Source organism: Drosophila kikkawai, chromosome 3L (genome assembly GCF_030179895.1).
Source record: "Drosophila kikkawai strain 14028-0561.14 chromosome 3L, DkikHiC1v2, whole genome shotgun sequence".
In the NCBI taxonomy this organism is placed as follows: domain Eukaryota; kingdom Metazoa; phylum Arthropoda; class Insecta; order Diptera; family Drosophilidae; genus Drosophila; species Drosophila kikkawai.
In genome coordinates, this window is record NC_091730.1 from 2,481,513 (window position 1) to 2,503,846 (window position 22,334).

The 22,334-nt window shown below is 39.4% G+C and overlaps 3 protein-coding genes and 1 long non-coding RNA gene across 6 annotated transcripts; 2 read left to right on the plus strand and 2 right to left on the minus strand.

Moving 5' to 3' along the window:
• Positions 1–1,021: 1,021 nt before the first annotated feature.
• LOC138928274 (uncharacterized) lies at positions 1,022–4,375 on the plus strand. The gene is made up of 4 exons (XR_011444788.1): positions 1,022–1,106; positions 1,177–1,227; positions 2,490–3,320; positions 3,517–4,375. It is a non-coding gene; the product is annotated as an uncharacterized lncRNA (long non-coding RNA).
• A 6,347-nt stretch (positions 4,376–10,722) lies between these two features.
• Positions 10,723–11,912, plus strand: LOC108071609 (golgin subfamily A member 5). Its single transcript, XM_017162391.3, has 2 exons — positions 10,723–11,349; positions 11,410–11,912. The coding sequence occupies exons 1-2, from the start codon at positions 10,822–10,824 to the stop codon at positions 11,737–11,739; spliced, it is 858 nt and encodes a 285-aa protein (XP_017017880.1). The 5' UTR covers positions 10,723–10,821; the 3' UTR covers positions 11,740–11,912.
• A 1,489-nt stretch (positions 11,913–13,401) lies between these two features.
• Positions 13,402–15,085, minus strand: LOC108071564 (insulin-like growth factor-binding protein complex acid labile subunit). The gene is made up of 2 exons (XM_017162345.1): positions 14,450–15,085; positions 13,402–14,391 (listed from the first exon to the last, which is right to left on the minus strand). Exons 1-2 carry the CDS (start codon positions 15,083–15,085, stop codon positions 13,402–13,404), a joined length of 1,626 nt encoding a protein of 541 aa, XP_017017834.1.
• Positions 15,086–15,321: 236 nt separating this feature from the next.
• scramb1 (scramblase 1) lies at positions 15,322–22,113 on the minus strand. Of its 3 annotated transcripts, XM_017162438.3 has the most exons (5): positions 21,753–22,113; positions 19,979–20,267; positions 16,433–16,923; positions 16,203–16,361; positions 15,322–15,943 (listed from the first exon to the last, which is right to left on the minus strand). In XM_017162438.3, exons 1-5 carry the CDS (start codon positions 21,921–21,923, stop codon positions 15,884–15,886), a joined length of 1,170 nt encoding a protein of 389 aa, XP_017017927.1. In that variant the 5' UTR covers positions 21,924–22,113; the 3' UTR covers positions 15,322–15,883. The 3 variants fall into 3 exon arrangements, with proteins under 3 accessions (XP_017017927.1, XP_017017929.2, XP_017017928.1); XM_017162440.3 differs by lacking the exons at positions 19,979–20,267; positions 21,753–22,113 and adding an exon at positions 18,392–18,726 and having other exon boundaries at positions 16,433–16,910; XM_017162439.2 differs by lacking the exons at positions 19,979–20,267; positions 21,753–22,113 and adding an exon at positions 18,392–18,410.
• Positions 22,114–22,334: the final 221 nt, after the last annotated feature.

Genomic DNA, 22,334 nt, shown 5'->3' on the forward strand with positions numbered 1-22,334 from the left:
CCAATTCAATTTTCCCGGCGTTTAAGCACGGTAAACAATAATTAGATGTGCCCTGGACTGATACTATACCCACAGCTGTGTTTATATGCATGTCTGAGGAGTCACTCTAACCCCCTTGCCAAATGCAAGCCCTCCCCCCTTTGCGGCGGAGCCTGCGGTTTTGGCTCGACCGCATCTTTAACGATGAGATTTTGGTCAGGGCACTTCGATTTGTGCAAAGTGCAGAATCAGTAAAATTAAATTGGATTTCCATTGTGACGAAACTGGACAGCAGGCCAGAGAAATTTGCGGTCACTCGGCTGGTATATCTTTCACTTTCCTGGACATCGGGAGGCGGGGAACCCTGGCATCTTTGGCCATTTCCCTCGGACTGAACTTGGCCGCTGGTCAGTTGAACTAATGTATTTTTAAACGCTGCCACAACAATTGTCGAGGCATGGGAAGGATGTTATAATGGGAGCTTCGATGGGGCTTTTGCGGTCGCAACTCTGCGGGAAATTACAATAGGAGGGAGGGATTTATGGAGCATGAGGCTTTAAAGATAATAAATGTTGAATAAGGTTTTTATTGAATTTTGAAAAAACTGAGTGATTAATAAAAACACAGTTTAACAATATGTTATTATTAAATATTAAACATTTTACTTGTGAATTTGGATATAAATTACTTAGAAATTACTGGCTTTTTGTGGCTTCTAAAAGAAATGAAAAACTTGCATTCTTTAAATCTATACTTTTAAATGTTAATTTTTTGGTTCAAATCAAAATTTAAAAAATTCATAATTAAGTCAAAAAAGCATTAATTTTAAATCGGAAAGCATTTCCTTGTTAGTTTTTCTTAGCTTAATAAATCTGCATCTAAAATTTACCTTTTCGAAAAAATCAAAATTTTATCAATTTTTGAAAAAAATGATGAGGGGTTACCCTTATAAAATTTTCAAAATTTCAAAAAATTTAAAAAATTTTTTTTCGCCCAAACATGTCTAGTTCAACTCGCCTGCTGATGCTGATCAAGAATATATATGGTTTATAGGGTCGGAAATGACTCCTTCACTGCTTTTGGGAACTTCTGACTGAGCTTATGATACCCTGGAATGCTATAAAAAAGTAAGTAAAGTTAATAAATTCTTAATAAACAAATACCTTTAAACACTTTTGAATTTTTATTTCCTTACAGACTAAATGCCTTTTCTGATTGTTTATAAAAGAAAATATAGAAAACATAAAGGTAATGTAATTTACATTTATTTTCTATTATAATTAGAAGTTAAAAGATTTTTTCTAAATTGTTACTTGAGACAAAGTTAGACTATTTTATATATTGCATAAGTAACCACAAATAATTGCTTTAACAGGCTAGAAAAAAATACATTTACCTATATTTAAAAGTGCTCTCCATTGCATATATCTATATATACTTCTTTTCACCATAAAAGGTTTTTAATTTCACACACAAAAAGTAATTTCAATAATAGCCTTTTGAAATCCGCCCGAGGCGAGTGCGAAACGCCGCTCATCCCAACGACTTGAGTGTGATATCCTTTTATTCTTTAATGATTATTCCTGCAGCCCCATTTTCGCTTATCGATAATCGGGCCATTGTGTCCGATAGGCGGCGGCGGCGGGCTCCTTGTGGAATTGAGCAATTGCATGGAAACGCAATTATTCGGCGTATTCACTTTGAGCAATGTCGGCTCCCTCAATCTCTCCCAATCATAATTATTATTGATCGTATTTCAATTTATTGGTATATTTTTTATCCGTTAGCCAAGTCCAAGCTGGCAACATTGTCAACGCTTCGCGTTTGTATTGTTGATGATTTTTCAAATGCGCTTAATGACATCGGGCGTTCGGGGCTCCCTTTCCATTTTCCGCTTTTCCCCTCTCACTTTTTTATACCCCATTCCAGCAGTGTTTTTCCCCTATTTTCGGTACATCTTTTGGTTACACTGAGGGGAAGGTTTTTATGATACATAAAAAATTAATAAAAATATATTTAAAAATAATTTGAAAATGCTTGCTTTTAGTGGAGAAAGTTTGTATATTTTTTTAGTAGATTTATTTATTATTTATTAGGGTTTAAAATTGTTTTTAAAGCTTATATATTTAATTTAAATATATTTTTTAATTTTAATTATAATTTTAAAATGCTTGTTTTTACTAGAGAACATGTGCATATATTTTACTACATTTATTTATTATTTAATGGTTTAAAATGGTTTTTAAATCTAATTTTTCATCTTATTTAATAAACAAATAATTCTGATAATAAATATACAATTCCTAAAGCAATTAAAATAATTATTTGGAAAGCCATTTGAGCTCTATAAATCATTATAAATACCTTTATATTATCAGAACTATTAAAATTAATTTATTAATAAACTAATAAGCTCGTATTTGTTTATATTTATATAGAAATCGACTGTTTTATTCCTCTTCTTAATTTTATTTTTAATTATATTTTAATCACTATATTTTTCTTTACAGTGCCAGCTTATTCGCCGCTTCTTGAACCATCCGCCTGATGGAGGCTCCGCTTAATGCATATGAAATGGTAATTACGCATACGCCGCGTTGTGCAGCGGAAGCAGCCAAGTGAGCCGGGGAATGAAATCGAAGTGCCAGCGCCACTTATTGCCGCTCATTTATCTTATTAATAGCTCTCCCCGTCTGGTGGCACAATTTATCAAATGACTAAAAAACTGGAATTTACTTTTGTCGTTATCCTGTTGCTAATGCTCTGCTGCTTTTGTCATTTCTATAATCAACTTGGAGGCAACTTGGTGAGACGCATTGACTGGCCATCGGGCAGCGCGTTTTGACAGTCGTCCTGGTTGGTCTAGACAATGTAATTGTCGACAGCAGCGAATCGAGAGCGGGATCCTCCTTGGCTCCTTTGACCTCCTAATAGCCTCTGTGTGAGCGGCAGTAAATCAGTTGGCTGCGCATAAATCACCAGGTCCTGGCCAAGGCTCCCCAGCTCATATGTTGCGGCTTTTAAATCACAAGGTGTCAGGCGGGGAAAAGCAACGAAAAGCGAAAAGAAAATAGAAAAAGCAGCGGACTATTTTTGATGAGGGTTCGGAATAAAAGGGGAAGGCATTGGAATGTTGAACTAACCAGGACACAGGTCGCAGGCAGCAGGCAGCAGGCAGCAGGCTCGTTTGTTTATTTATTTATTTCAAGTGTCCGAGCAGTCGGCCGACCACTTGTCACAGACAACCGTGCGACTTGATTTATAAACATTTACATATCACAGGACTCGTCCTTTATTTCGTTTTCATTGAGGGAAATTGGAAACCAGGATACCCTAGATTGGTAAGTAAATTTAGGCTATAATTTGATAAAATATAAAGATAATAACATACCTAGGAAAAAGGATATCTCTTCCAACTAAACCGAAAAGATAGTTAATTTTGATTTACATTTTCCTAGGTATTTAATAGTCTATAAACTCTTGATTTGTTTTGTCATTTCTCTCACTTTTTTCTTCTCTTTATTGTTGCCCAATTAGGCGCAGCCATAAATTCATGCGAAAATGGCCAGGAGGAAGCCGGCGAAAAAAAAAAAATAAAAAGGAACTAACTTCAGGGGCTGCGCTCTGCAGTGCCGTTAATTAAAAAGTTTTTTAACAAGTTAATTGAAATAGATCTCGATTGGAGTTTTTATTGATATTTGGCTGACGTTTGGCATTTGCCGCGTTTGCTTGCGAAAGCGGAGCGAAGCGAAACTAAATAATTAGTTTGCTGGCCTCTTTTGGCGCAAACTTTCCGGGGGCCCACTTGAATCTGGAAGTTTGGGACGCGACGGCGACGGAAAAGGACTTTTTGGCCAAGGGAAGGAGCCAAACTGTTTGCCAACAACTCGAGCACGAGCCACTCACTCACTCACTCACTCGTCGGGCGAAAACTTAACACATTATGAGTTGCCGGGCCCTGCTGACTTTCCCTGGAAATGCATTTGACATTTGCGCCGGAGCAACAGCTGCTACATAAATTAAAAAATGTAACAACGACGGGGCCCAAAAGCCAATACAAATAAGGCAGCAAATAACAACCGTGACAGGAGCAACTTGTATTGAGGGGACCTCTTGAGGGAGGAACCTTTTGCACAGCCTCCGGGAACAGGGCATAAATAATATGTACAAAAGAAAGTTTTTGTCAAAGCGCCCCAAGTGGCACTCGCAGCTCACCCTTTTCCCAGATAAGTCTGCCCGAGCGCCCCAATCGGGAAATCAATAATGATTTGGCCTAGCTATCGGCTGTAAAATGAATGGAGGGTTTTTTCCCGGCCAGTGACTAGGTTTTACCCTTTGAAAGAAAATATTTAAATATTAATTGAATAAAAGAATTATACATTTATTTTGTATTAACAATAAGGCAATTGTAAGTATTTTATTTTAAACTAATTTGAAATTACTTTTTTTGTAAGGAAAATAAAGATGAAAGAAAACTAGAATTACTATAACTATCTATAAATATTGTAACCTTTATAATTCCACAAATGTTTACCCTTAAGAGAAAAACATTTAAATAAATATTTTGATATAAATTGAATAAATGAATTATTATAAATATATTTTTTATTACAAATACGGAAATAGTAAGTATTTTATTATAAAGAAATTGGAAAAAACTATTTTTGGAAAAGAAAATAAAAAGGTAAGAAAATATAATTACTGTTTTTGTCAATAAATATTTTATTCCCTTTGCAATTCCACAAATTTCTGTCCTGCTGTTCATCGAAATTATTGCTTTTTCTTTGATTTATTCTCAACAACTTCGAGGAGCCACAGAGATTCCCAGTCAATCAGGCAATATACGAAATTCCAGCAGGCCCACTGCCTGGACTTCGCGGGATGTTCCGATGCCGCGGCTCCACTCACACTTGTCACCGTCGGCCAACGAATAAATTCCCCCCTTTCGCAGATGAAATGACAACCTGGAACCGGAGTGAACAATGTGTCCTCGGACAGGAGTCATTAAAAAGTTGCCACAATCCCCACGGTGAGGGTAAAATTAAGCGAGCCATTTGAATGGCAACCATGGCGACAGCGTCGAGAGCAAAAGACTTGGATGGTCATCAAAGTAAAGTGTTTTCCAACTTTTCTTTTCTCTCGGCTTTCCCATCGTTGTTTTTTTCCCCCCTTCTGATTTTCGTTTTTCTTTTCTATTTTTTTGTAAACTTTTGCGGAGCTTCGCAGCTGCTCCTGCGGCGCTTGTTATTGTTGTTATTTACTATTAAAGTTGGCAGGATCGTAAACAGCTTGCGGCCAAAAAGGAAGAGCCAAGAGGAGCGGGGGAGGGGAGCTGCTGCGGATAGTTTTCCCCTTTGATACTTTGGCTCTGCTGGTGATTGGCTTTCCCAGCTGTAATTTCGCAATTTCCGGCTCCATGGCCCCATGCGTGTGTGTGTGGGCTCAGCTTTATTACCAATTAAAGTTATTCAATTGCCGCGCAAAAGTTAAAACGCTGCGCTAATTTCATTTCCCTCCTAAAACGCACAAATGCACTGGAAAAATATGGTGGAGATAAATGAAAATGTAAATGTTATATAATTTAAATATATATACAAATAATAAATAAAAATTATTTGAAATTATAGGTAAGTTTTTAAGCAAAACTGTATGTAAGCAGTTTTGTTAATTTCATGAATTTCATGCGTTTTTGGCCGAGTTATGAGGGTTTTTCAGATTTTTTGCTTACATTTTTTATAAATTATAGGTAAGTATTTTAGCAAAACTGAGTATGCAGTTTTGTTAAGCATAGAAATGGCAACTCAGAACAGCTTTCCGAATTGAATTTCATGCGTTTTTGGCCGAGTTATGAGGGTTTTTCTCATTTTTTGTTGATATTTTTTATAAATTATAGGTAAGTATTTTAGCAAAACTGAGTATGCAGTTTTGTTAAGCATAGAAATGGCAACTCAGAACAGCTTTCCGAATTGAATTTCATGCGTTTTTGGCCGAGTTATGAGGGTTTTTCTGATTTTTTGCTTACATTTTTTATAAATTATAGGTAAGTATTTTAGCAAAACTGAGTATGCAGTTTTGTTAAGCATAGAAAGGGCAACTCAGAACAGTTTTCCGAATTGAATTTCATGCGTTTTTGGCCGAGTTATGAGCTATATAGCAAAATAGCTAGATGAGCATCACTGGCAGTTAATGATATGCCATTTTGTCCCAATAATGCAATATAGCTAGATGAGCATCACTAGTATTACCCGAGATTTTATAGCCTCCCAATATAGCAATAGCTAGATGAGCATCACTGGCAGCTAGTGAGATGCCATTTTGTCCCAATAATGCAATATAGCTAGATGAGCATCACTGGCAGTTAATGAGATGCCATTTTGTCCCAATAATGCAATATAGCTAGATGAGCATCACTGGTATTAACCGAGATTTTATAGCCTCCCAATATAGCAATAGCTAGATGAGCATCACTGGCAGTTAGTGAGATGCCATTTTGTCCCAATAATGCAAAATAGCTAGATGAGCATCACTGGCAGTTAATGATATGCCATTTTGTCCCAATAATGCAATATAGCTAGATGAGCATCACTAGTATTAACCGAGATTTTATAGCCTCCCAATATAGCAATAGCTAGATGAGCATCACTGGCAGCTAGTGAGATGCCATTTTGTCCCAATAATGCAATATAGCTAGATGAGCATCACTGGCAGTTAATGAGATGCCATTTTGTCCCAATAATGCAATATAGCTAGACGAGCATCACTGGTATTAACCGAGATTTTAAATAGCTAGATGAGCATCACTGGCAGTTAATGATATGCCATTTTGTCCCAATAATGCAATATAGCTAGATGAGCATCACTAGTATTAACCGAGATTTTATAGCCTCCCAATATAGCAATAGCTAGATGAGCATCACTGGCAGCTAGTGAGATGCCATTTTGTCCCAATAATGCAATATAGCTAGATGAGCATCACTGGCAGTTAATGAGATGCCATTTTGTCCCAATAATGCAATATAGCTAGATGAGCATCACTGGTATTAACCGAGATTTTATAGCCTCCCAATATAGCAATAGCTAGGTGAGCATCACTGGCAGCTAGTGAGATGCCATTTTGTCCCAATAATGCAATATAGCTAGATAAGCATCACTGGCAGTTAGTGAGATGCCATTTTGTCCCAATAATGCAAAATAGCTAGATGAGCATCACTGGCAGCTAGTGAGATGCCATTTTGTCCCAATAATGCAATATAGCTAGATGAGCATCACTGGCAGTTAATGAGATGCCATTTTGTCCCAATAATGCAATATAGCTAGATGAGCATCACTGGTATTAACCGAGATTTAATGCAAAATAGCTAGATGCGCATCACAGGCAGTTAGTGAGATGCCATTTTGTTCCAATAATGCAAAATAGCTAGATGCGCATCACTAATGCACATGAGCATCACTGCCATTATGTCCGATTTCATTGCCCCCTAATATTGACATATAGCCAGATGAGCATCACTGATGAAGATGAGCATCACTGATGCAAGTGACCAAAATTTTTCATTCAATTTGGCCGCTTTCCAAACAGGGGTAACAGGCGAACAGAAACCAGCAGCAAGCAACTGAAAACTGGTATAAACTGTTATAAAAACTTTTGGGCAAGAATAATAATTGGTATAAACTGTTATATTTCATTTTATGCATTTATACCTATTTGTTGCAGACAATAACAGCTTGATGGCAACAACAACCTTTTTACAACAACATCCCTACAGCAGCCCATCCAAATTTCCGAACATTTCCATGCAAATTGCCCGTTTCCCAAATTGGGGTAACAGGCGAACAGAAACCAGCAGCAAGCAACTGAAAACTGGTATAAACTGTTATAAAAACTTTGGGCCACGAAAAACGTGCCAGTGTGACCATATTGTAAATTTTGTCCAAGTTTCGAACCATTTAAGAGTCGGCGCACGTAAGCGGAGACTCAAACCTTTTGAATCCAAATTTAGGTGTTATTTTACAACTGCACCTGGGCACACTGAAACTGATCGTCGTTAAATTCAAATTCAAATTTGGCAGTTAAATTCAAATTCAAATTTGGCAGTTAAAATATTTTAAAAAATTTTCAAAATTAAAAAAAAAAATTTTTAATAAAAAAAAAAAGTTAAAATATTAGAAAAACAATTTTAAAAATTCAGGAAAACTTTTAGAAATTTAGAAAAAAAATTCAGAAAATGATGTTAAAAATTAAAAAAAAAATTACATTTGGCTTTTAACAGATTTTTCCCCAAACAATCCCAAGGCCCCCAAATAAATGCCGCTTAAACCACACAATTTCACATTGATTTCCCTTTTTTTATTGATTCAAATTTGTTTGTACCATCAATTACATTTACACATTTTTAGTAGTAGTAGTAGTAGTAGTTATAAATATTCCAATACTTTACGCCTGCTGGGCTTCAGCTAGCCCGAAGCCAAGATCCGACCACTGCCATTCGCTTGAGCTCCGCCATCCCAGCTGCTTGCTCCTCCAGCTTCACCACTGCCGATCCGATGATCATCAATCAACAATTACAATGATGACTAGGATGAACTTGTGCTTCGCGGATCGCTGTGTCGTTGGTCCTTTCCCTTGGTTTTTGGTCGGGGTGGGTGGTACTGATGAGCGATGGCGATGGCAATGACGATGGAAATCCGGTAATTGAAATGAGAAAAACAGAAAATTAAAAACTAAAAAAGCCATAACTCTGTCAAAAATGCCTTAATTTGCATTCGGAAAGCGGTGTTATGTTAGTTTTTATAAGGTTAACAAATCTGCAAACTTAGTTAAAAATTCAAAATTTTATCAAATTTTGAGAATTTTAATGATGTAACCCCTTATAAAATTTTTAAAAAATAAATAAAAATTTTTTTTTGCCGGACATGGCCAGAAAGATGCGCCTGTTAATGCTGATCAAGAATATATATGGTTTATGGGGTCGGAAATGACTCCTTCTATGCGTAATGAGCTTCGGTCTGGAAATAAAATACCCTGAGGGGTATAAGAATACTAGGACTTGTGTGGTTCCCATTTTTAATTTTTAATATTTTTAATTGATAAAGTAGACGGGAATAACTTTTTAACAATTTTTCTCTCTCTGCACGACTGCAAATATGCAATGCACATATCTATTTTATGCTGCCGTTTATTGTTTGCCCCCTCCCAAAAATAACAACAACGGCTGCTGGCATGCGGGCTTCGGGCTTTTGCATGTTTAATGCGTCTAATCAACATTAAGCCATGTTTTGGCAGAGAACGCAGACCGCATTTCCCTAAAATCCCCCCCGCTACAGCCCTCCCTGTGCTCATCGCATTACCATTGTATTCGGGGGTCAACCGCTGCTGCCATCACCCACCGCCCTCCCCCCAGAAAAAGATACAAAATTCAGATGCAGATACATCTCTGTTGTATTTCGTTGTTGCTGTCACATTTACATAATTTCATTTGCAACACACATGCCGGCTCCCCGCCGGCCGCTGCCCCCTTGGGGTGTTACATGTGTTCGCCTGGCGGCAAATTATTACACGCTTTTATTAACAAAAATTATGCTCGACTGTTGATTTGACGACTCATCGGGAATGGTCGGAGGATGATGCTCCAGCTGCTCCTGGTGCTCATGCTTCTCGTGCTCGTTCTGCTTCTAGAATTCGCATAAATATTCATCAGTTAATATCGGGGGCCTATAAATAGATGCAGGCCGCACTCGTAGCTGAATCCTGGGTCAGGATGTGGTCACAGGATCACAGGGGCAACGACCACAGACGATGGAAATTAATTAAGTGCGGATTTTGTGAGCTCTTTTTGCGCCTGGAAAAGAAGAATGCGTAAACAATATGAGACGAGGCTGTGGAAAATTATAAAAAAAGTAGCTAAGAGTTTGACCTTAAAATTATTGATTTTAAATCATTAACCTTATAAATTATATATATTAAATTATGAAAAATATAAAACTATAAACATGTGGAATATATTTCAGACTGCAACCTTGATTAACATACAAACCTACCGCAGTAATTAATCCTAGCACCTCCCTCTCAAGTAAATGTAATACCGCCCCTTTTGCGGCCACGCCCCTGTTCGATAACTGGACAGCCGCGACGATGACGACGACGATGACGATGACAGCGATACACGGGCCACTCAATCTTGTTGAGTAAGCACCACTAATTTGTTTTTAAGGTCGGCGGTATGGTCACTCCGAAGGCCACATTACCACCCAAAAACCCTTGCTGCTCCTCCTGCTCCTGCTCCTCCTCCATCTCCTCTAGCAGCCACCACTTTGCATACTTTATTGACCGCAGCAGAGTGTGTGTGCGGAGAAGAGGTGTGTGTTTCAGGCTGGAGAGTGCGACCACAAATACGCTTTTAAGAGGCATTTTCAAGAGGAAGGCAGCTGCGACCTGTCTGCAGGATCCTCATGCAATTTGGCTATTAAAAATCATTAGCAAAAGGGAATTTCCGAGCCTTCGAGGCAAATTTGAGGTGTGTGTGTGCACTCTGACGAAGCAGGGCAGCATTGTTGCAGCTCCATTGCATACTTTGTGGCGTTTTGGCCAGGCATTTTCATTAAAATGCCAAGCTGGAAACAAAGTTCTTAACGTCACTTAAAAGGGGGAAAGTCGTGGCTAATTTTTTAAGAATTTTTTCAATGATTTTTCCTTGCTAAAAAATCAAATTAAAACCTTTGCCAAGTATACCTTTTCTTTCTGTGTCAAATTAATAATCAATCTCACATATACAGCGCCTCCAATCAGACTCACCAACAAATATAAAACATAGAACATAGAAATACAATCACCCACTTATAAAGATGTCTTGCTGGGTCCCGGGCTTATCCCAAAGTGAGAGCGAAATAACCCTGGAGAAGAGCGTCTTCCAGGAGGAGGCTAGCAATGACTCCCAACTCGAAGAGTCCTATCAGCAGCTGGAAAGGATGAAACAGCGTGTGCTGCAGATGAAAAGTAAGTTAGTTCACACTCTAAGCAAGGAATCGGGATCAGATCAAGTGCCCTTTCAATCGGACAATGCCAACTTGAGGGAGATCCAGCTGGAGACCTTGCAGGGCTTCCAGCAAATCGAGGTGGTTAAGAGCCGCCTCAGGGAGACCACCGAAGAGCTGAGCTTGGTGAGTGAGCGGATTGAGGAGTCTAGATGTTGCGCGGATAAGCTGATGAAGCAGCTGGACGAGGTGCCCAAGTGGATAGAGGAGCACAAGCATCAGGTGGAAGTGTGCCTGGAGCGGCACAACGAGCTGGACACCAGCTACTGCAGCGACTTGGACTACAGGTCCCAAATACAGCCACTCCAAAGGACACTGAAGAACTTGTATCGCGCTAGGGTAAGTTAATTTCATTTTAAATACATTTTTTTAAGCTCTTAATTCATATCCTTGCCCTAGGTCCCCTTGAGATGTTACAAGATCGAGCACATGGACATGAGAAACCGCTTGAAACGAACCCTACATTTGCTGCACCAGACCCGCCGGAAGCTGATGCATGCCATTCGGAAAATGAATAAGACCCTGGAGTCGGCCAAGACTTCACATATGCTGATCTCCCTTGTGGACCCACCCGAAAAGCTGAAGACCGTCGAACATCAGCTCAAAGAGCAGGAGAGTGGCTTGCTGGCCAGACCCTCCTGGATTTCGCGACTGCCCAAACTCGAATATGAATCGACGCACTCCCTAAAACAATTGGTCACCGAAATCACACACAATAATCGGAACTAATTGAGCAAAAATGCATTTCGCAAATATTTTGATAACGGATTTTGCAGCCATTTAAACCACAAAAACGCAATTAGCCGTAAACGTAATTAACCAAAACAGAATGCCACCTCAAATGCACTAAAAAGTAAAATAATTAAAGCCAGTAAAACCACAAAGCGGATGCGTAATATTTATGAATTTGATTTTGAATTTATTTCACAGGAATATTAAGCATACGCCATGGGGTCAAGGGGTCACTAAGAGCCAACAGGGGTTGCGATCTGGGGAAAATTGATGGCCGGCATGTCTTTGACACCTCGGCGGAGCTTCATTTCAGGTTGACAAGGGTTCTAGGCTTTCACCAGCGAATTTCCCCCGAGAGAAGCAGAGGGAAAGCGCGGGGGGAGCAACAAGTTTGTCATGTCCAGGCCTTAAAGAAGACCGGAACTGCCAGCCATTTTGGTTATCAAATTGTGCAAACAACGGCCCAAGTTTGTTGCCAAATTAATTGGAGGGAGTCACCTCCCTATTGCCCTTCACCTGGGTCTCACCTTTTGCCAGGGAAAATGTAAAGCGAAAAATTTAATTTAATTAGTCGCCTTGGAGTTTTCACAGCCTCAAAACTTGAGGCTTTAAGGCCCAAACTTTTATGGCCGCTGTCGAGCAAGGATATTGGCTGTAGTCCTCCGGCCCCCCCAATTCGCCCTTTATACCGGTAATTGCACATTGACTGCACATGTCCTGGCTGCCAACTCCCCGGGCCCATTGTCCCTTTGTTACCTGTTCCCGTGTGAATGCGTCGCATAGTTGTGCTCGACTTGTTCTGACCCTGCGGCCTATTCAAATGGTTGAATGCAAGGACTCACTAGGTGAAGTTACGCCCTCATTAAGGGTGGGAATATGTGTTTCCTAGAGGGAAAACTATATATAAAAGGGACCAGAGCTATCTCTGGCATATTTTCTATGGTATAATCTCTCTCTCAGGACCCATTTTCACTCACTTACCTGCTCAATTCCTCAATTCCTCATCCATCAATCAATCAATTCATTGTGGCCGAGCGTAAAAAGTTTATCTGCAAACAAATTGAAAATTTTAATAAAAATTCTTGCGCTAAATTACGCTCAACAATCAAAACCCCACCTCTAGGAATGCCCAATGCCCAGTCCCAGTCCCAGTCCCATTCCCAATCCCTGATCCTCCTCCTCCCTCTTGGTCCTTGTCCAACTGTTCGCTTAAGTGGTGTTAAGTATTTGAAAATCTCTGCTTCGGTTTTCCGCCCGAATCGCCTGCTCTTGCTCCCCCGAATGCCTTCCGTTTTATTGTTTTACGACAGTTGGTCGAATACTTTGGCTAGCTAAAAGTTTTGCCCTGATGGTCATCCAATTGTCTGTGATTTACGGAGGCTGCTACCAGGACATATCCCCCCTCTAGGTAGACAGACAGTCAGTCAGTTGGCGGAGCGTAACCCACAACAGAAACTGCAAGCCAGCATTTAGTGGATATTGATTTATAGCTCGCTGAAAACAGTTTAGACAGTTTATTTATTTTTATTTAAGAAAATTCAAAGGTAATTGTTAAATTAGAGTGCTAGTTACTAAGACCTTCAAGAAGCTATAGCTCTCAATAAATTAATACTAATTATTATAATTATAATTAGCTTCAATTATAAATCAAATACAAACTCAAATCTTCTCGTAGCTCTCGACTATCCCCTGAGCCCGTACATCCTCCAGTTTTCGCTGACACTTATCCATTGGGGTGACCACGCACAGGGGTTTTCTGCCACTAAAATAAGCACTGCTGGGACGGGCATAGCTCACTCTTCTTGAGTCCAGCCAGGCGGTGATCTCGTCCAGACACAGACACTGCCAGGGGTTGCCCTCGAGGCTAATATATCTCAGCAACTGCAGATTCTGTGAAGCCTTCAAATCCGGCAAGAATGCCAGCCGATTGTTGTTGATCTCCAGGTGAGTGAGACGCTCAAAGGTGTTTAGGATCTCGGGCTCAATCTCCTCCAGGCGATTCTCTCCAATTGTCAGCAACTGCAGTCGTCGAAGAGGGGCAAACATGCGCAGGTCTAGACTTACCAGCTTGTTTCTCCCCAAGCGTAGTTCTTTGAGAAAAGGTAGGGAGGAGAGAGCCAGAGGATGTAGATCCGATATATAGTTGTTGCTCAAATTCAGGTGAGTCAGCTGCCGGAGTATAGTGCCGCCAAAGACTCTTAAACCCAACTTTTTGATATTATTTCTGCTTAAATCTAGTTGCTCCAAGGAGGTGAGATTAGCAAAGAGCTCGTCTGGTAAAGAAGAGATCTTGTTGCCCTGCAGCTGCAGGGATTGCAGGGAAAACAGACCCAAAAAGGCCCGGGGATGGATTTTGTTAATCTGATTGAGCCAGAGATTGAGGGTTTTAAGGTTTCCTAGTCTGCAGAACACAGAGTCATCCAGAACCTTCACATTATTTGAGCTGTAGTCCAGCAGCTCCAGCGGGGGTCGTTCATCTGGTGACATGAACAGGGTTCTTTTGATGTCATACAAGTTGTTGTTGGAAACATTAAAAACCCTCAGCTTGGGCAGGGCATAGAATATGCCCATGTCCAGGTTCTCCAGCCAATTGCTGTGCAGGTGAAGCTCCTCCAGCTTGGGTAAGCCACGCATGCGGCACCATTGGAACTTGAGAAAATAAACTATGAATATACAAATCTACAAGAGACTTTCACGAACCACTCACATCTCTCACATTGTTGTTGCTTATGGACAGATACCTCAGATTCTTGTTCTCTCCCAGAGTTATATTCTCCTGCTCATTGGTGGTGAAATCTAGAAAGCGCAGCTTCTTTAGGCCACGAAAGGCATCGGGTTCTATCTCAGCAATTAAATTGTTGGAAAAGTTGCCATACTCCAGATCAGGGAGTCTGTTCATAACCTTTCCTGTTATAAGCTGTATGTCATTGTAGCTCACATCAAGATTGGTGATTTTAGAGGCATTGGGAAAGTGCTGCTCCTGCAGCTCCTCCAGCTGGCAGTGGGTGATATTGAGCTCTTGCAGAGCCTTAAAGTCGCGCACTCCCCGCTCTGCCAGGGTAAAACCATCAGCCTCGGATAGATCTAGATGCAGTAGCTTGGAGAGACTGGTAAACTCCTTCTCCTGATCCTCATCCTCAATGCCAGTGTGTTCGTTTACCACCTTGACTCTGAGCCAGTTTTCGCCCACATAGCGACTCAGTTGCTCGAAGCTTTCGATCTCGCGGCACAGGTGACTGCCTTGTCCTAGGTCCTCGCACTCCTGCAGATCCTTGGCCAAAACCAAGAGGGAGATACTGAGACTTAGAAGAACTCCTCTTAACAGAACATGCACAGCCTGCATTTTGAAGTAAACTGGAGAGACTTCGAGTGCAGTTTTGGGTTTATTTTTAATCAGAGTAAACTTGTTTTGGTTCTGGTTTTGTTTTTCGTTTTTCAAGAAGCCGGTTTCCAGGCGGCAAAAACCAGCTAAGGTGACGAGCTAGTGAGTGTCTTTTATTTGATAACCTATGCCACCTGTAATTCCTAAATTTTTCTAGAAAAAAACCTCAAATTAAATCTTAAAAATTAAAATAACCATTTATAAGTTGGACACATTTATTTAACCTTCAAGAAATACATAAAAAGAATACATAAATATCTTTGTTTATATAGAAAAGGGTATTTTTATAGGGTATTTGTATATTTCCAGCCAGCTTAACAATACAAAACGTAGGCTATATATATGCTTCTCTATACATAAGACACTCAGTTAAGGTTTAAAGTACATTGTTTTATTTTCCTTTAGTTTAGTTCGTTGGTAAGCTTCTTCGTCAAGCCAACTTCCTAGTAAATTCATGAAGGAAGCTGATAGATGGCTAGAAATGCTTTATAACTTAAGTATAAGAGCTATATGAATATCTTGGCTACGCCTGAGTTTTATTTTATTTCCAGTTGCGGATTTTCCATAAACGTTAACAAAGGAGTTCCGTAAGTGCGTTTCCATTTCCATCAAAAAAAGCATTTGGTTTCGAAGACTAGTACGCGACAGTTCACAGGGAAGATACAGAGAGAGAGTTACAGCGGTAGAAACTGATTCCTAGAAGTCAAAGCAGCCATTGGCCAGCTCAAAGCCACAGTCGCAGCACCAGTCGCACGAGTTCTAAAGCATTCCAGGGCGATCTGTCTCCTGGTTGCCTTGTTTCTCAAAGAACATGGCATCCTTAAAGAAAGAGAAAAAGAGTAATGATTAGTGGGGTACATTTTAATGAACAAAAAGACCTTTAGCTGGGGGTTTAGCCTACGCAAACTAAGCTGGGTTCCATGAAGTTACCTCAGCTTCAACATAATCTGCGTTGCAGTTGCCGCCCCAGCTTGAATCGATAAAAGTTAACAGAATACAACTGAACCAGAATAATATTAATATTAATTTATAATCTATATTTTATATATATATAAATAATATTATTAAAACTACTTACAATCAGGAATGTGGCGCCCAGCAACACCGCCTTCATGCGCACATCCAAATCCAGCGGAAAACTGATGCCAAAGAAGTCTGCATCCGTGAAGATTTCACGTGCCAAGCCTGACCACTGCTTAGAGATCTTGCCCACCTTCTCGCCCGTTAGGGAAAGCACCTAAAAAACACATAAAAATTATACATTAACAATACAACCCTTAAAAAATCAAACAAATAAATAAAACTCACTTCAAACTCCACATCTCCGCACAGCGAAAACGTGCAAAAAGGTCCCTGAATACGCAACACTGTATCCCCAATGTGATTCAGGATACGGAACGAGGGCGAGCAGATGGACCACTCCTGCTCAATGGTGCCAATGACATTGCCTGGCGGTGCCGAAACCTCAATACTCTGCAGGCAGCAGGGAAACAGGCACGAAGAGCAGGCCAAGGGACGATGCATATGGATCACTTCCTGCTGATAATTGTCAAAAACACGCATGTCAAAGGGTCGCGAGGGACCACAGCAATTCCTCGTGCAACAGTCATTGTCCTCCACCGCGTAGTAGACCTTCTGGCCGAGGGCATTCTTGATCGAGAACTTGTTGTTGGTCTCGAAGCCGGTGAAGGCCTCGAGGAGCTCGACCTTTTGCTTAACCAAAAGCTGGTCGATAGTCGTAAGGTACTCCAATCCGCGCGGACAGTTCGGAATTCCGGAAGGTATACTCATCCAGTCGCCTGGAAGAGGGGTTTTAAGAGGTTAATATTATATTTTTAAATTATATATTTAACCCAAAAAATATTCCTATATTTATTATAGTAAATTTATAAATTTATATATATATTCTTTAGCTTAATCTTCTTGTTGAAATTGAATTAAGTCTTCACAACAAAAGGGCATCTCGTTCAGCTCGTTTAGTCGCCAGTGTGTCAATTGGTCAATGTCGCCGGCACAATTGCTCGGCCTCTCTAATTGGAGGCATTACAATGGAGACCACCCCACCACTACCCCTATCCACCGCAATTTCTGATAGAGAAGCCTCCCCCAACAACAGTCTTTTATGCTAGCCTCACGACTCTGGTATCTAATCTCAGCAAGGAAGATATCTTTTATTACGATTTTTATTAAATCTTTAATTTCACAATGCAAGGCAACCTTGAAATGATTTGCATAATCAGAGGGATTACATACTTCTAGAGGGAAGAGTATAGCTTAAAGGTATTTTTATGAAGATACAGTAAACAAATTTATATGAAATTCTCTTCAAAAGCATAGACATTATTAAGATAATATAGAGAAGTAATAAAGTCATAAAAAGAATGAATTTTGAGGCTTCTACATTTAAGCACTTTAAATATAGGTTCTTTGGTAGAAAATTCGATTTAAAAAATAAAGGAAATTCACTTTGGAAAGCCGAAATTTGTATACTGTATAACAGTATACTGTATAACAGTTTGTCGTAGGATCATGGCATCAAAAATCAAGCATAACTAAGCCAAAAAGGTTTAAATTCAATTCGGAAAGCCGAAATTTGTATAACAGTATCCTGTCGTAGGATCATGGCATCAAAAATCAATCATACATAAGCCAAAAAGGTTTAAATTCAATTCGGAAAACTGTTCTGTGCTAGTTTTTTATAGGTTAACAAATCTAGATACTAATTTTTAAATTTTAAGAAATCAAAATTTTTTGAAATTTTTGAGAATTTTAATGATGTAACCCCTTATCATATTTTGAAAAAATTAAAAAAAAATTTTTTTCTTTTGAACATAACTAGAAAGATTCGCCTATTTATGCTGATCAAGAATATATATGATTTATGGGGTCGGAAATGGCTCCTTCACTAAATAAAACAATTATACCCTTGAAGAAGACCAAAAATATTTGAATTTTTTAATACATTAAAATTTATCCAATTTTTTTATAAATATTTTCAAGGGTATAAAAATTAACCTATCAGGAAATAATAAACTATATATTCGAATCTGTAAATTAGAGAGTGGCTACTTAAAAGGCTAAAGATCTACAACTTCCCTGACCTTTTCTGGTGACAATCCTACCTTTCGAAGGAAAATTTATTGTTTTTCAAAGATTATACAAAGATCAAACCTATCCTTTAACTCTTATGTTCTTCAGATCACTCCCTTACATCCTCCTAAACTCTTCTCCCTTCACTTATTTACCCCCCTTAGCCCCCCCACTCACCTCCTATCCTCATCGCTAATGTAAAACTCGTAACCCTTCCGCTTGGCCGACTTGTTCAGGCGCATCGTGTGGCGCAGCTTCTTGGGCAGCGGCCTGTTGGCCTCCCGGCAGACCAGTTGCCTCAGGGTCTGGGATCTCGAGCAGAGGTGAGTGTACTGGCTGTACAGTGAGTGCCAGATGAAACGCAGCACCTTGGAGCCGCTCTTCACACCACCGCCGCCGCCCCTTGTGGCATCTCCTCCTCCCGTGTGGTTTTCCCCGCTCAGATCCAGCGTGGAAATGCAATTCGAGACGCCACTTGTTCGCTTTTCGGTGGACATTATTATAGACACTTTAGACACGACCGCCTGCTCTGCTGCCCAGAGATAAACTAACTGAGGCATCAGACTCGCACGACGGGGAAAAATCCACGCCAGGCCCATGGACAGCGCGTTTTAAATGCCGCTTTTGTATTATTTTATTGGTTCAATTAAGGCGGACGCGTCGCCTTCCGATAAGCGCCAAAGACCTGACGGGGTTCTCTCGGCCTATTTGGGACGGATGGACGCACGTGTAAACAAAAACACATCCAGCAGAAGGCGAAGATAAGAGCAGTGACTGGAGGAGGAGGATGAGGAACCTCGCTTTGAAATCTTTTACTCTAACACTCGGAGATTTGTCTAGGTAAATATTTGCATCCCACTTTGGGTGTTTTGGTTGTGAGTTAGATGGCACCCTTTGTTCTTTTTCGATCTTGGACAGAATCTAGTCTCTATCTTTGGGATGATGGGTTCAGGCTGGCCTGCACTTGGAGGAATTATGAACCCCTCAAGATTGGACCTTATCTGCGATGCAGGGCAATGACACGAGGCTCGTACAGAGATGCTTCTTTGTGCTCAGGTAGGGGACTCTGCCAGAGAGATAGATAGGTAATAGGAGATACAGGGGAGGGGAGATCTTTACAAGGAACGAGAAGAACTGTTCTAGTTTAAGTACCTTGGAAATGGTTATACAAATTCGGCGTTAAAAATTTACTTATGCTTTGCAGATCTTCACAAGGTCTTAGTAAAACTGTTCTACTTGATTTTAAGTATCTTGGAATTGGTAATCAAATTTCAGAGTAAGAGATTTGCTTATGCTTTCTGAATTACCTTTGTAGCTAATGAAATAGAAATGTTGTCTCTTCTATTAATCACAAGAAAAACATTTTAAAATTATAAAAGCTAGAAATATAGTACCTTAAAAAAGTTCTACAGGTGATGGGACAAGTATTCCTATAAAAATTATACCCCTAAACCCTTTTGAAGACCCTAAACTGTCATAAATAAATCCCTTTAAACTACCTTCAACTCAAAATTACAAACAAAACAAACCGGTTAGGCCTTTTATGTAATAAACCCTAAAACCTATTTATCTATCTATTAATAAAAAAGAAAGATAGTACTACCAATACATTATCAAGCCCTGGAAAGTGTCAAGAACTCGAGTTCTAAAGATAATTAGACTCTCCTCAAGTTTCTTTTATATATTATATATATTATATCTTTAGTAAACCCTCTCTAAATCACTACCCAATCATGACTCAATTTTAATCTTTTCGTTACTCACCCGCTGGTCCGCCTTGTCCCATTCCTGCTGGCATGCCTGGACCACCCATTCCTGGTCCCATTCCTGGTTGCGTGATCACTGGCTGTTGCGGCTGTCCCGGTGGATATCCTCCAAAACCCTGCGGCGGTCCTGCCGGACCTGGTGGATATCCTCCAAAACCCTGTGGCTGTGGTGGTCCGCCACCCATATATGGCGGCTGTCCGGCTCCATAAGGCGGTGCTTCTCCGTAGGGCGGCATCTGTGGAACTGGAGCGTAGCCGCCTGACTGATGTTGACCAGGCACAAAACCCTAAAACGATCGAGAGTTGAGCAAAGAATGTTCGATTGGGGGCGTTGTCGTGGTTAGTTATCGGTTATTTGAAGTGTATCGAACGGCGTTGTTTCTGCTTATCACAGGCACTTACATGGGCTTCACGGGAGATTGTGTGGAAAGAGTCAAGTGTTACCCATTGAAATTTATGTTTATATCTACAATCTCTTGGGTATTTGGTTGCAAAATTAATTTAATAATTTCTTGATTATTATTTGTTGATTATTTAATGTTTAAAGTTCGTCATGAACAGAAAAATCCCATAAATCCCACTCTGGTGTACATTATTTACTTAAGTTATCAGTATTTCTTGACTTGAAGAGCTAACTTTCTGGGTCATTTATATGATTGGAAATGTATAGCCCTTCCTTTTAGTTGGAAATTTATAAAAATACATATTAATTTTAAGGTTATTTCTACGTTATTTATATTTTTACGTCATTAAAAAAGGCTGACTCAATGCTTAAGGAAGTAATTATAAAGTTTTAAAAATGTAAGCTACTTTTCTTGGTTACAAATAAATAAATAAATTAATTAAAAATAATAAATATTATTTAAATAAAAAAATACAAAAAAATTTATATCCTTTAATTTGTTTTCTGGTTAAATATTACTTCTTTATTATATTATATTAAAGCCAGAGCAATTAAATATTGATTTCCTTATCCAACAAGATTTTCTGTTTAAAAATATGGAGCATTGTTTTTCCAGTTGTTTGCATCCACAGAAAACATTTGTTTTGCAATTATTTGCACGCTGCTTTCGCTGGCTTCCCATTAAGCCGAATCAAGCTCATTGTTATGGCAATGCAGACGCGGATGACGTGTGATTATGGTTTAAAAATAAACACAGTGGGCACTTTGGGAACAAAGTACTTAAAATATTTTATGAATGATTTATTTGATTGATATGAAAATGGTAATTTATAAAAACCAGTTTCTTAATTCAGCTTTTCAATTTGTGGAGTAAAAAACTTGGCACATTCTATAATTTAAAGTGAAAGTAATAATGTATTTCTATTTTTTGTTAAAATATTTAATGAAAAACTAAAATTGGAAACGAAACGAGTTAAATAAAATCGTGACCCTTATCTGAATGATTTTTAAATGTTTAAATTAAATATTTAAATATTAATATAATATATTCTTAAATATTTAATATTTATTTCTTTATTTTGCATTTATTTACAATTTATTTTATATTTTTTTTAAATTAATTTAAGCTAAATAAATTGTTTAAATATTTTAACACTTTTTAAATATTTTAAATAACTTTAAAGATAATTTTTCCTTTGTTTACAAACTAAAATCTCTGCAGAAATCCTTCTTTTCGTGTTCATATGTTCCCTTAATCGAGTGCCCACTGTACGCACCCAGCAGCTAATGACGTCATGACTGTTCCTCCCCCGAAATTCGCACGCACACAAACACAAATAGTAAATATAGAGACAAATTTGGAACTCACGTAATTCATGGGCGGCGGTCCCTGTGGATGCCCTGGCGGCGGCGAATATGGAGCGGATTGATGCGGCTGGGGAGGCGGATACCCGAATCCTTCGGCCGGAGGAGCATTGGGCTGGTATCCGGCTCCAAAGCCCGGGGGCGCGTATCCCCCCTGGTTTACGTTGCTCTTCATTTTCGACGCCTTTCCTGGTGTCCCTGTGCCACGTTGTTGTTGTTGTTGCACTCGCTGCTCCTCCTCAGCGGAGTTATCTCGGCCACGCCCCAAGCGAAATCGCAACAATATTGCTTTGTTTCGGAACGTTGCGGCTTTTTATCTTATTAGTTATTAACTTTTTGTTGTGATAGAACAAAAACAAAGTGGTTGTCTGGTTGTCAGTTTAAAATGCTTAAGATTTGCCAGAAAAATAAGAGATTTCCGTTACATCGGCAACTTGTCACACTTAGCAGTGATGCCACTTTTTTTCTTAGGTCTGGTACTTTTGGTCGCTCGTTAACGGGAAGTCTGGCGTTGCCAGACTCTTCGGTCCGAACTGCTTGCGAACTGCTTACTTTACACTGGGAGAATAAAACCTTTAAAAATTAG

Bases quoted from the DNA above. Each gene is read 5' to 3' on its own strand.
- LOC108071609 (XM_017162391.3), top strand. From the start codon at position 10,822: ATGTCTTGCTGGGTCCCGGGCTTATCCCAAAGTGAGAGCGAAATAACC. The intron at 11,350-11,409 runs GTAAGTTAATTT...TCCTTGCCCTAG, and splicing joins AGAACTTGTATCGCGCTAGG to GTCCCCTTGAGATGTTACAA.
- LOC108071564 (XM_017162345.1), bottom strand. From the start codon at position 15,085: ATGCAGGCTGTGCATGTTCTGTTAAGAGGAGTTCTTCTAAGTCTCAGT. The intron at 14,392-14,449 runs GTGAGTGGTTCG...TATTTTCTCAAG, and splicing joins GCAACAACAATGTGAGAGAT to TTCCAATGGTGCCGCATGCG.
- scramb1 (XM_017162438.3), bottom strand. From the start codon at position 21,923: ATGAAGAGCAACGTAAACCAGGGGGGATACGCGCCCCCGGGCTTTGGA. The intron at 16,924-19,978 runs GTGAGTAACGAA...CCCCTCTTCCAG, and splicing joins GGGACAAGGCGGACCAGCGG to GCGACTGGATGAGTATACCT. The intron at 15,944-16,202 runs GTAAGTAGTTTT...TCTTTCTTTAAG, and splicing joins TGGGCGCCACATTCCTGATT to GATGCCATGTTCTTTGAGAA.